General features: G+C 41.7%; 1 protein-coding gene across 1 annotated transcript in view; it reads left to right on the forward strand.

Moving 5' to 3' along the window:
- LOC311004956 (E3 ubiquitin-protein ligase SH3RF3-like) overlaps window positions 1–12,655 on the forward strand; it is a 90,080-nt gene that overhangs the window by 61,295 nt on the left and 16,130 nt on the right. Inside the window, exons 3-5 of the mRNA XM_083997199.1 lie at window positions 2,081–2,176; window positions 9,696–10,004; window positions 10,536–10,651. Coding sequence (XP_083853325.1) covers window positions 2,081–2,176; window positions 9,696–10,004; window positions 10,536–10,651 — 521 coding nt within the window. The remainder of the gene's footprint in view (window positions 1–2,080; window positions 2,177–9,695; window positions 10,005–10,535; window positions 10,652–12,655) is intronic.

Genomic DNA, 12,655 nt, shown 5'->3' on the forward strand with positions numbered 1-12,655 from the left:
ATCCGAGGCAAACTCTGCTTCAGATCTGATCATGCAGTGTATCATCATCATCATCATGGCAGGATTTTTGACAGGAGATGGAAAGTGAGAACTGGAGATTGCCAGGAATAGGACATGTATTTATACTCTGTCTGACATAACAAGGCTGCTTGTTAATTAGTAGAGCATCATATCGCTGCCAGTGTTGGTGCCTGTCTCTGATTGGATCTGTAAAGGTTGGCTGCCTTTAGGAGTAGGTCCAATTATCCTCGGGTCTGACTGATTTCATGTCTCCTCTTTTTTTTGTCTGTGAAAATTTGTTTACACAAGTCGGATATCAATAGGTGCTCTCCAGATTGTATCAGACTGAGACAAAAATTCAGGACCCGTTCAGACCTCTGCCTCTGTTATTTATGAGGTGGATGTGTGAGTGGTTTGACGTTTGAAGTGCTATTAGTCAGTGGTATCACAGAAATTATACTTTGAAAAGGATGGAGATGGAGAGACCAAGACGAGATGAGAGGAGACATTCAGTCCTTCTCAAGTGTGTATCCAGGTTGGGTTGGGTGTAAACAGTCATTTGTATTCCAAGTATCGCCCTGTTCCTCAAACCTTATCATTTTCTTCCTGCTGGTACACAGGCTCATTTGTGCTACAGTTTAACGCTCGACACATCCCCTCTGTCTCTGCAATGAGCCTGTGGACGGGTAGAGAGAAAGATGACTGAATTACACTGATTGTACTGTACACTTCACTCAAGATGTTCTCAGACTGATCGCTGCGATATAAAGCAAAGTCGCAAACACCACTCCCCGCTACATCCAGATGAAGCGTTAATGATGAGATGTCCATAGTTCACATTATCCTGTGTTTTGGGGTGAAATTAATCAACAGGTTAATGACTGAAGATTATACTCACACACAGAGACACATGAACCCCGTGGTGAGTTGTGTGCGTGTTGTCATGCAGAACAAGTGCGCGCGATATTGTTTTCTCAGTGTGAGAGGTAATTACTCAGTATGACTAATACACACTCATTTACTAGCATTATCGCTGCCATCCCTAATGGCCTAACCAAGACCCTCATATTCATATGGGGAGCTGAGCAGCAGAGGGAAAAATACTTTCATGATGAAGTCTGTGGGTGTGAACAAGGACCATAATATTTTCCCTTGTGTGATGGATACAATATAGCAGAAAATATTACATCAAACTTCTATAGGCCATACGTAAAGATACAGACATGCATGCCTGCCTTGCAAGGTGACACAGGAGTGATGTTGTATCCAGGAGACATGACTGACATTTGTAGTACTTTTTCTTTCTTTTTTTTTTAAAGTGATGTTATAAAGCATCACAGTTGATTGCTAGTAGGTTTCCACTGGTTACTAAATTAAAGTGCGTGTAGTCGTGAGTAGTTGTTTGCAACTTCAGATTCATCTGTATTCACCTTAATGTAGCCTATACAGTTTTGTAAGGTGTCGTTTCAATTTAACACAGTTCCATATTCATCAAACCAGTTCAAGCTCATATTTCACACTGCTGCATCGAACCTGTGCAGGACACGGGCGCAGAAATCGCAAGAAATGGCTGTGCTTCTTGAAAATCCAATGCATGAATGCAACAGCACAGAGTGGGTCTGTGTTCAGGATGAGCGGCGACTGAGCTCTGGTAATAGGTGAACATTTGAAATGAAACCAACTGAAATGAACTGAAATCAGTAACATCCTGTGAATCTAAAATTGTTTGCATGCCTCGGAAAGAGCTGGAGTTAATGGGTTAGGACATTCAACAACATCAGTGTGGCTGTCTGACACACAGCACATCAAAATGAAGAAGGTTTCACCCGCAGCAACATGTTGTGTAGGTTTAATTGGACCAGTAGAGGAGATCCAGAAGTCTGTTGGACTCTGAACATGCATTTTCAAAGAGTCTGAGATGCTTTTTGTTCTGACCAGGTTTTGATCGAAAAGGGTTGAGGCATAAGGCATACATATACTATATATCTATTTATTTATTTGTTTACTTGTTACTTTGTTTTTAAAGGTAGACCAAATAAAACTATTGGTCTGTAGTCTCAATCATTTCCTCTCTCTCCAGGATGAGGTACTGACAGTAATCAGGCGAGTGGATGAGAACTGGGCAGAGGGCATGCTGGGAGACAAGATTGGTATCTTCCCTATTCTCTATGTGGAGGTAAACACACACACACACACGCACATACACTCACATATCAAGTTATTGCAGAAGGAGCTGTTAATGTGATGTTGCAGGACAGCACCTGTATCAGTCTTTTCTTTTACCATGCATCGACTTTATGGAGAGGAGGCAGAAAACCTTCACTACATCTAGGGCAAAAAACATCCTGTCCACTGTGATTAGAAATGAGGGAAATGTTTGGTTTCCTTGCCATTCATATGAGTAATGTCCTAAAAACAATATACGAATAATCATTTAAGGCTTCCTGGTTTTGAACTTATTTGTTGTAAATGTTATTTTGAGTCAGTTTTAGATGTACACAGTGTTTCCAGAGGCACTGTTCCTGCTATAAGTCAGTTTTAGTGATTTTAGTGATCTTATTAACTGGTTTCCTCTCCATTCCTTTCTTTCTATTTCTAGTCACGTCTGCTTCCATTGCTTTTGCTCTGTAGACCTTTCGGATGACACACTGACTGCGTTTCAAGCTGGTCTAAATGGGTTTCTCTGCACTGTCTGACCTGCTTTTAAAATGTCTTACTGCTCTGGGTTAAGAGGAGTTTAAACACCACGACTTTGGTATGAATGGAGAGTACATGCCTTGTTAGATAACTGGAATTTCATTCAAACCACAGGTTTACTGCGTGTTCGTTATTCGGTGTCAAACATGAAGGGTTTTATGTTAAGACAGACTCCACAGAGACTCCGCATTACGTTTTCATGTGATGTCGTCTGTATATTTGACCTTGTATCTGTTGGAATAAACATTTAATTGCCCCAGAAATGTAAACTGCAGCAGCAATGCTGTTTGTTCTGAGGTTTCTTTAAGGGATTTCCTCTCAGTAAAAGGATTAAAAAAAAAACAACTCCCCAAACATTTTACCTTCTTTCATAGTGCCTTGCCTGTCAAGAATCGGATACAGTTTACTTTAATCCTTGTGCAACTGAAAAAAATATCATGCACAATTTGCTCTGGATCATATTTAAGGCTTTTAAGCTGTGGTAAAAAAAAAAAAAAAAAAAAAAAAAAAAAGCCATTGGTGGAAACTGGAAGGATGATGTGTAAATACTTTCTTTCTTGCCCTTGTTAAAGCTTCTCTTCTCTCTCTTCTGTCACACCAATTCCCTTGTGGCCCTGATGTCAAAAACAAATGATGAAACCTTCAAAACTGACAGGAGGTTCACTCACACTGTGAAGTGCCACTGTGCGACTGTTTGTGTGTGTTTATCAAGACAATATGTAAGGTCAGATCCAGTGTACAAACTGTGTGTTTATGGACCACAGCTTTTAGAAATTCACTGAGAGTTGAGAGACATAGAGACTAATGGGATGACTCACCCTTCCTGCTGGTTTTTAAACACTATATTGCTTTTCATCTGCTATTAAGAGAAGATCCATTCAATAACAAAATACTCATTTATACATCAAACACAGGCTATGCCCACATCTACACAGCCTATTTGGTCACAGTCTAATCACGCTACCCTCCCTTCACACTCTTCCTCTCTGTGTGTGTCTGCAGCCTACATATGGCTGGAGTCTTAGTTATCCAATAATGTCCCCAAAATGAGCTGGTTGACCAAACTGCTCTCTCAGGTAATGATGATTGAGCCGCACGATGAGAAAAGTCAGCACAAACACAGCACAGACAGACACAGGGGTTCCTATTAAATAGAGATGCATCAATAATTTAGGCCTCACCATTACTCTGACACAGCAGGGGGTACAGGTGTGTGTTTGTGTGTGTGTGTGTCTGTGTCTACGGTGTCTGTGGTGCGGGTGCATGAGTGTCTGTTTTTATGTGTGTTTGTGTTAGCGCACATGAATGTGTTTCTGTGAAGCTAATGAGGGGGGCCCAGCTGGACTTGTGTGTGTGTGTGTGTGTGTGCGTGCGCGTGTGTGTGATATGAAGTAGCTCCTGCGGCCTCTTGCGGCTGGGACGTGAACGTGGACAGCTTGTGTTAATATTTGTCTGTCTGAAAACAGAGATTAGAGATGAGAGGTTTGCAGATGATAGAGAGGCCATCATCAAAAAAGTCCAAATTATATGGTGCATGTGTGAAGTGATTGGCAGTCACTACATATAAAGAGGATACTTCTGTGGGCGCCAACACTGAGACCGACAATATCGACAAACGTTCTTGTGATGTGAACACAACTTGCTAGTGATGTTGAAGGATTTAATATTAGTATGTTATTAGGTTAGCTATCTAATATCGTAATGGCTGTTGTGTTCAGCTTCAAAAACAGCTACATAACAGAGTGAATCAGCTTTAGATCTGTCATTATCTTCCCATGTTACTGAGGATTTCATACAAGCTCATAAAGGTGTTACTGCAAGTTCTGTTCAGCTGTTTAAACCAAAACAGTCATATCAAGTTGGTGACATTGTGACTTCAACAAAGTTATGACTACACGTATTAAGACATGTCAATCAGTGTGAGAGCAGAACACTGAGTTCTCAGTTGTGATGCTCTGTCTGCCTGTTGCTTTAATGTTTTATTATGCTACTTTTATGTTGCAACAGTCTGGGTTGTGCTCGTTGAAACTAATTTACCTTAATGATGGAAATAAAACATGATTCCACTGAGGTCATATTTGATTTGTTTTTAATAATGAATTTCTCGGTGTACTGGGGAGAGTAATATGGCTTTCTTGTGCTCATTGTATAATGAACCTGGAAAACTGTAGGTGAAGTCATGGCCGTAGGCAGGATTTCAAAAAGTGAACTAGCTTGTGTCAGGAGGCCTTGATCTACATATGTGCATTTTCAGACATGTGGAAAAATGGGATAAAAATAGCTTCAAACCCATGTCAGTAGGCAGCAGCATTAATGATCTCTCATGCATTAGGTTCAATTCTTGAAGCTATAGTCACTGCCACTAGCTGTTACAGACAGTAAACCACCAGTATCTCAGAGCAAAACAAATGCTTTGTCCACCACTCACTAATGAAACATTTGGCCAGACTTGGCAGTAAATTCAGCCTTGGACTTATTTGTTGGGATCATCCACATGAATGGCACAGATGGATGTTTTGACAGAGTTTTGAACGTCCAGTACCCAAACTCAGTCCACCTGTGCTCTGGTCTTGGACAAAAATGTGGTTCTACAAAATAATAGAAAATAGTTGTTTGCCGTTACACATTGTTTAACCGTTTACAGAACATGTAAATGATGCAATGAATGATCCAGACTACACTGTGAAAATAGAAAACAACACCTTCTCTATTTCATCTTTGTGTTTGAGTTTGCATCATTTTGGACATGAATAATATACATCTCCCGTGAGTGTTATGGCACCGTAATTATGCCAAGTTTGTGTTGTTATGTTACAAACACTTACAAAGACAAATCTGTGACAATAAAGCCTACATTGTACAGGTCAGTATTTTTTTGTACCCCTGTTATTTACTGTATGTGCTGAACAGCACAGGAGTGTAATGCTAATCCAGTCCTGGTCACAGACAGTGGGCTGGACCTGCTCTCCAGTCACCTATTCTCTTTGTTGTGTCTCTTCTTATCTCTTGCCTTGTCAAAACTGAGCTTGGATTGATGCAGTATTGTCATTTTCAGTGCCAGCGAAGAAAGCAAACACAGCGACAATTGATGTTTTATGCAAATGTTACTGGCCTCTGCTTGGATAATCTATCAATGACACTAAACAACAAGACCTTCATTTTTACACACATTTTACAGAAACTAAATTTAGTTCCTAAACAACAGGGGTGGATTTATGTTGTTTTGGAATACACATGGACCAAACTTGACTTTAGGTGGGCGTGCTGAGTGGGTTGGATTGTGTTGTATAAGTTTAGGATCTCTGTTGTATGATCCATTGTGGATTCAGGAGGATGTGAGGTCAGTGTAAGTGAGTAAGATTGATTCTTGTGAATAGGCGTCGAGTTTGAAACAGGCTTGTATGGGTCTGTTTTGTTATGGATTGCTTTGAATCACACATTACAGCCTTTTTTTTCTTTATTGCTCACTTTATCTATTATTCCAAAGTCTCTGCAGCAGGAGGGAGTAGGCACACCTGCAGCTGCTTCTATCTGTGTGTGTGCATGGGCATGCATGTATCTTGCTGGCTGACCCTTTTCGCAGTGCAGATATCAGCTCATCAGCTCCAGCCTCAGTATTACCTGGAGAGCACTCACCCTCCAAAAGACGCAGAGTACACAGAGTACAGTTATCTCAACACATAATAGATGACCTTGGAGATTTCATTCGGCCAAAAGCTGCAAAAGAAGAATTGTCTCTATCGACATCATCTCTCTCTCTCTCTCACCACCTTATCTCCCTCACTGCAGCATGAGCGAGCACTGTAGTATTAGTAGTTAAAGAGAAAGTGAAACAGAAGCATGTGACCACATTTGTGTAAGAATGGCAACTACTTAATGTATTTGTGTATGTGGAGGTACACACTTGGATGCATGGGTAAAAGTTACTTCAGCTTTTGAGTGTGTCACGTTCCCTGTGTGTGTGTGTGTGTGTGTGTGTGTGTGTGTGTGTGTGTGTGTGTGTGTGTGTGTGTGTGTGTGTGTGTGTGTGTGTGTGTGTGTGTGTGTGTGTGTGTGTGTGTGTGTATGTCCTCTACTCTGCCTCTTGAGAGCAAACTGAGTTATATCTGCTGCATCAATCCATCAAGCTCATTAGCATATGATTTGGCTTTGATTAGCATATCTATTAATATGGAAATGCAACATCACCATCACTGAGCTGAGATGGGTCAGACCTGTACACTGTCTCTTTCCCCCACTAACGCACACACACACACACACACACACACACACACATGTAGAGAGAGAGGAACGCATGACTTTGTCTCTGGGGAGTGTTCAGGAGTTTGAGGTTACGCTAAGCAGACATGATTACGATGTAAATTTGTCAGAGGGCTGAAGCTGGTGTTGTCTGTCAGTGTATTAGCTTGTGGGTCTCTGTTTTATATTGTCCTCCGTGTGCGTGTGTGTGTGTGTGTGTGTGTGTGTGTGTGTGACCCACAAGGTCTCTAGACCACAATAAGCCCATGACCTTCAAAGGTTCCCCAAGTTGTGGAGACAAATATAGAGATGTAGAGAGAAATACAAAGATAATGAGAATGATACATAGACTTTTAAATGAGGATGGCTTTAAACCTAATATTCCTGTAAAATCTTTCCCTCTGGAGTGTACATATTTATACATGACTTCACCACTTGGCCTTAGTTTTCTATTCAAAACTGTTTTCTGTTTGTATTTGGCATCTACCATAGTTGTGCTCTCAACAAATAAATCATTAAAGACCGTCAAGGAGTTCTTACAAATGTATTTCAATATGAAATTGATTCATATTTAGTTGTGTTAGTGAATAGATCTAAACAAGCCAGACTCAAAATGTTATTGAGTTTAATCCCCCTCACGAGAAAAAATATCTGTTGAAACCAGACCATTACACACAGGTCATTGTGTACTCTGTGCTGGAAGGAATATTTAGTAATACTAAAAGTAAACAGAAGACTGCAGCCCCGTTGAGCATAAAACACAATAAAGCTTAGGAGCTTATTTCTCTTGTGCTCCTGTGTGATGGCAGAACTTCAAATCACCCACCAATTATTGCTGTAGGCTCTGCAGTTTATTTCACAATTCCTCATCTTGTTGCTTTATCCCTAAACTCGAGAAGTCCACCTGCACACTGAGCTCACAATAACTTAAATATTAAACATTACAATCCACCAACACGAGAGTGCAAAGGTTCAACACTTAAATTCAGGGTTGTGTTTTTCGGAGTAGCACAACAAAGTGCTGAAGCACACGGGTATTTTGGTACCAAGCACAGAGTGTGCGGTATACAGGTAGGAGGAGAGGTGCGAACAGTTGGGAGGTTCATAAGGATCAGGCAGAGCAAGGCGAGGTGTTGGCATTTTGGTGGAAAAATTGTCTTCAACTTTGCGCTGAGAACACAAGACTCAGAGCGGCGTCTGTGCAACGTCAATCTGCTGCAACCTGTGTGATTGTACCAACAGGAGCAAACTAAATACACAAGGCAAACATGCAGGAAATGTAAATGCACCATTTTAACCGTCCATTTCACAGCTGTTAGAGCCGCTTAAGTGGGCATAAAAATATCAGTGTTTATCGTATAATACAGGGGCATCAGTAAGTCGGTCTGTATTTACCTATAAATGTAGATAAGTGAATGATTATCTGTTGTCCGCAGCTGCTATATAGTGTATCTGAAAAGCTTCTCCTCCAGTTGAGTAAATCCCTGCAGCCATCTGACACGTGTTGATAAATCTGTAGCTACCGATTTGACAAGTGTGGCCTGAGCACTGCGCCTATTACGCACATGGCTGTCCGCTCTGTTTACCTTTGGTAAATCGTGGGCAAATGACAGCAGGCTGCTACAAAGTTATCTCTGACAATGCTGAACACAGCAGACTGGTTGGCTATGAAGCTGTATTCTGGTGTTTGAAAGGGAGATGTCAGACAACAGCAGCTCATCTGGGTCATTGTCTCATTTTACAACTATCATAAAAGAAGCATTTTGTGTTTTATTATCGAATTGTAATTTGGTGCAAAGGCTAAAGCTGATACCGTCTCTGCACGATGTAACTGTGTAACGGCTCTGCGCCATCCAGACAACAGTATCACTTCCTGAAGAAGCCACATTTGACATTTGTTTGTGGAGCTGTCGTCGTCATGCATCGCTGTGATTGGCTCTGATATTTTCAGAGGGATTATGGCAGTAATGTGACCAGTAGAAATGAATATATTAATCACCGTATAGCCTCTGATTCATATTCCATCCCAGCCAACACTCATGCACTTTGTGCTGCTCCACCTACATGAACTGAAATAGCAGGTGCACTTGGAGGCGCCCACACGTTCCATGCAAGACCCACCACTTAGAGCCTGTCGATGGCTTGCGTTGTGAAAATGGGGTCCTTTGTTTGCTGCACCGGTTCTGAAAGCAGCATAGAATCGATAAGACCCAGAAAAATGTGTGTGTGACATTTGTCATTATAGGTTAAGGATGAGAAATTCCACCCATAATGATTAAAAATGGCAAATTAACTTAAAATAATTACTTTTAAGTGAGCAAATTACTGACATCCTTATCCATCCACTGCTGTTCTGTCCAGATGTATGAAAAAAAAGTTTACCTCAGAGCTGAAAGTTGGATTTAATCAGATTTTTACCGAGGAATGAACTGAAATGAAGCCAAAGTGAAGAGAGAGAAAAACCCTGACAAGCAAAGGAAGTGCTCACCTTTTGGTGGGTTATTCAGCTATCTGTGTGTGTTTGACAAAGACAGTGAGAGTGTGTGTTACACAGAGGGAATCTCCACCAGCTGTTGTGATGATTGTTATAAAAGCTGCCAACGAGAGCAGGAGAGGAAAGGCCACACAAACACACTTGTTATGATCTTGTATGTGAACCAGGACTGAAATCTAACACTCCTCCTCTCCTCTCCTCTCCTCTCCTCTCCTCTCCTCTCCTCTCCTCTCCTCTCCTCTCCTCTCCTCTCCTCTCCTCTCAGTTAAACGAAACAGCCAAGCAGTTAATGGAGATAGACAAGCCTCCACCAACTAACGTCCCAGGTCCGAGCTCTGAGCCAGCCCCATTGGGCCCCTGCGCTCCCGGCCCCTCCCCCAGTGCCTCCCCATCAAATGGGAACGGCTCTGGCCACCGGAGGGGTGAAGGAAAGAAAAACGCCAAGAAGCGCCATTCGTTTTCGGCGCTGTCCGTCAGCCAGAGGGCTGCCCAGCTCAACAACAGACACAGCATGGAGATCTCCCACCCAGTGCTCATCAGTTCATCTGACCCCAGGGCTGCTGCACGCATCCAGGTACCCACACAAACACACAACAGTGCAATATTTAACCCAATGATCATGTGTTTTGATTACGTCCAACTGGTGTACTAATATTTCTTAATTGTCTTTAACTGTAGCACATAAATACTACTGTACATTTCTTTGCACTGCGGGTGTGTTACTGATTCATTAGCTGAACTCTTAAGACGCACAGTGAACACGAACAAGCCTTTTGTGATCCAGGTTTGCCTTTGGTCACTCTTTTCCTCTAGATCTTATGAACTTATTTCCCAGTCTCCTGCTCTGACAGCACCATGTGAAGAAAGTCATTCTTCTGTTTAATAGCTTTCACCTGGAGACACATTGCTTTTACATGTATTGCCTCTGGTTGAATTCACACCTGGGTTCACTGTGTTTTCTCCATCTCTGAATAATACCCAGGATGCATACTGAAAAGCTGGAAAGGTTTGCGGGCATATATTGCAAAACATAATTTATTTCAAATGGAAACTTCTCAGTTTCTATGCTGCATTTATTTTTCCTGTTCCTGTTTCCTGTCTTTAGGATGCATCTCCCCCAGGTCCCTCTCCCTCGTTGGCAGGGGTACTGGTGCCCCCCAAAGTGGCATCCATAACCTCTGAGCTGCTGGCCCATGCCAAGGTGCAACTGCCACTCAACATGTGAGTACACCTCAGGCTGCTGTCAGCTCATCCGCACCTGGGACCGGGGTTTTTAGTCCCTCCTCCTGTTTTATGACCAGTGTGACTATGTGCCTGAGATGTGAGCATGAATCCAGAGCGCACCTCATGGTTGCGTTAAAAATATTTCCTCTTTTTTGCCCAGAGATATTGGCCATGTTCCACCACCTCTGCAACCACATTTACTCCTCCACTGGTCAGGAATGAAATCACCCTCAGACAGGAAAAATACAGTTACACACATTTGTGTGATGCTTACATCAGTGTTTCATAAGAAGGCTTTCAGTGGCACATTTAAAAGCATGCTATGTGCATGTATGGAAACGTAGTCCACCCCCTTCAGGTGATTTTACTGTTTTATTTAGTCAAACAAATATCAAAGGTGATGTTATTTTTTACCTTGACATTTTTACTAACTATTCCAAACACAACAAGCAGTGCAATGTATCATTGGTACTGATATCAGAGGTCAACAACAGAGGTCACACATCTATATTCATCTCAACATAGTTACACAAGATTATCCAAGTGCAATCTACAGAATTGTATTACATTCACTTCCATTTATTAATAAAACATAAACATAAAAACATGATGGAGAATAAGAAGCGAGAGGGCAAAAAACCTACATTTCAATTACATTATCAGCATTTTTTAATATATATTTGGGGGCTTTTTTAGGCATTCGTTGTGACAGGACCGTATTAGAGAAAGGAAATCGGGGAGACAGAGAGAGGGATGACCGCTGCAGCTGCAGTTAGGGCCAAGCCCACATTGCCTGAGCTCCACTGGGTGAGCCACCTGAGCGCCAGTGCATTTTAAAGTATTTTGTGTTTCACTTGGAACTCAGGCAGCAAGCTTTTTTGAAATGTATTTGTCCAAATGTGCCAGAAACATAACTTAATTTGCTACAGATAGACATTACTGGGGTAATAAGCCTCAGTAGGCACATACAGTAGGCTACATGCAGCAGTTGGACACTGATCTCACCAACTTCACACTGGCCAATAATTTCTTGAACGGATTAATCTACCTGACACACAAGCACAATTAAATTCTTGTGGAAATGCAACCTCACTAGTCATATCCAGATGGCTGGTGATGTGCCAGCGCTGAGTAAGACTGTTCTATAATTTACCTTGTAATTAATCTACTAGGTAAGTGCCAGAGAGATGTTGGTATCTTCAAAGTGAGTGTGTTCTTCTGACCTTGTATTTCTCTGCTATCTGAAAAGTGAAGGTAGAGGAGTGAAGCAGGGATTTTTGTTGAAAGATATTCCCTCAGTTCTTCTGACTTCCAAGGCTGGAATTAAGTTTCTGGGGTTGGATAAGGGATGCCATGCAAAAGTATGCTGTTTGCTGTAGTTGTCTCACCTGCAACATGTGAGTCAAATACGCCTGTATCAGATTTAATAAAATCTGTGGTTTTATTAAAGTAGCTCTGTAGGTATAAACACACACAGATGAACACACACACATATATACACACTAACCCATACAATCAACACACACACACACACACAATGTCCAGGTCGGGTTTGTCCTACTGATGAGGTCGGACGTTTCCATCTTGACCTGGCAACTATTCCTGTTGCCATGGGGAGACGGGAGACGGTCCCCACATCTGTTACCATGGCAACCGGGGAGGCAGCACACATAGGGCTTGTTTACTCTGTGGTCTTATCGTCTTGTGTTGGTGTCTGGCTCAACATAACTACAAATGTCTCCCAGCGACAGGACCTGAAACTCATTTATATGTTAACGCAGATGCAATACGCAACACTGAATACACAAGCATAGCTATTAAGTAAACAAATAAATAATAGTAAAATAAATACTTGATTTATTAGAGTACCAGTTTGTAGAGCGGTTAACAAGGACATATTGATTAGGCTTCCATTCACAGCTTACCAGTCCACTTAGAACGGGAAATCACAATTGTTCAGGTTTACACTGCAACATTAGAGCACTGATGCTTCTGAGGTTT

Source organism: Trachurus trachurus (assembly GCF_905171665.1).
Source record: "Trachurus trachurus genome assembly, chromosome: 21".
Taxonomy (NCBI): Eukaryota; Metazoa; Chordata; class Actinopteri; order Carangiformes; family Carangidae; genus Trachurus; species Trachurus trachurus.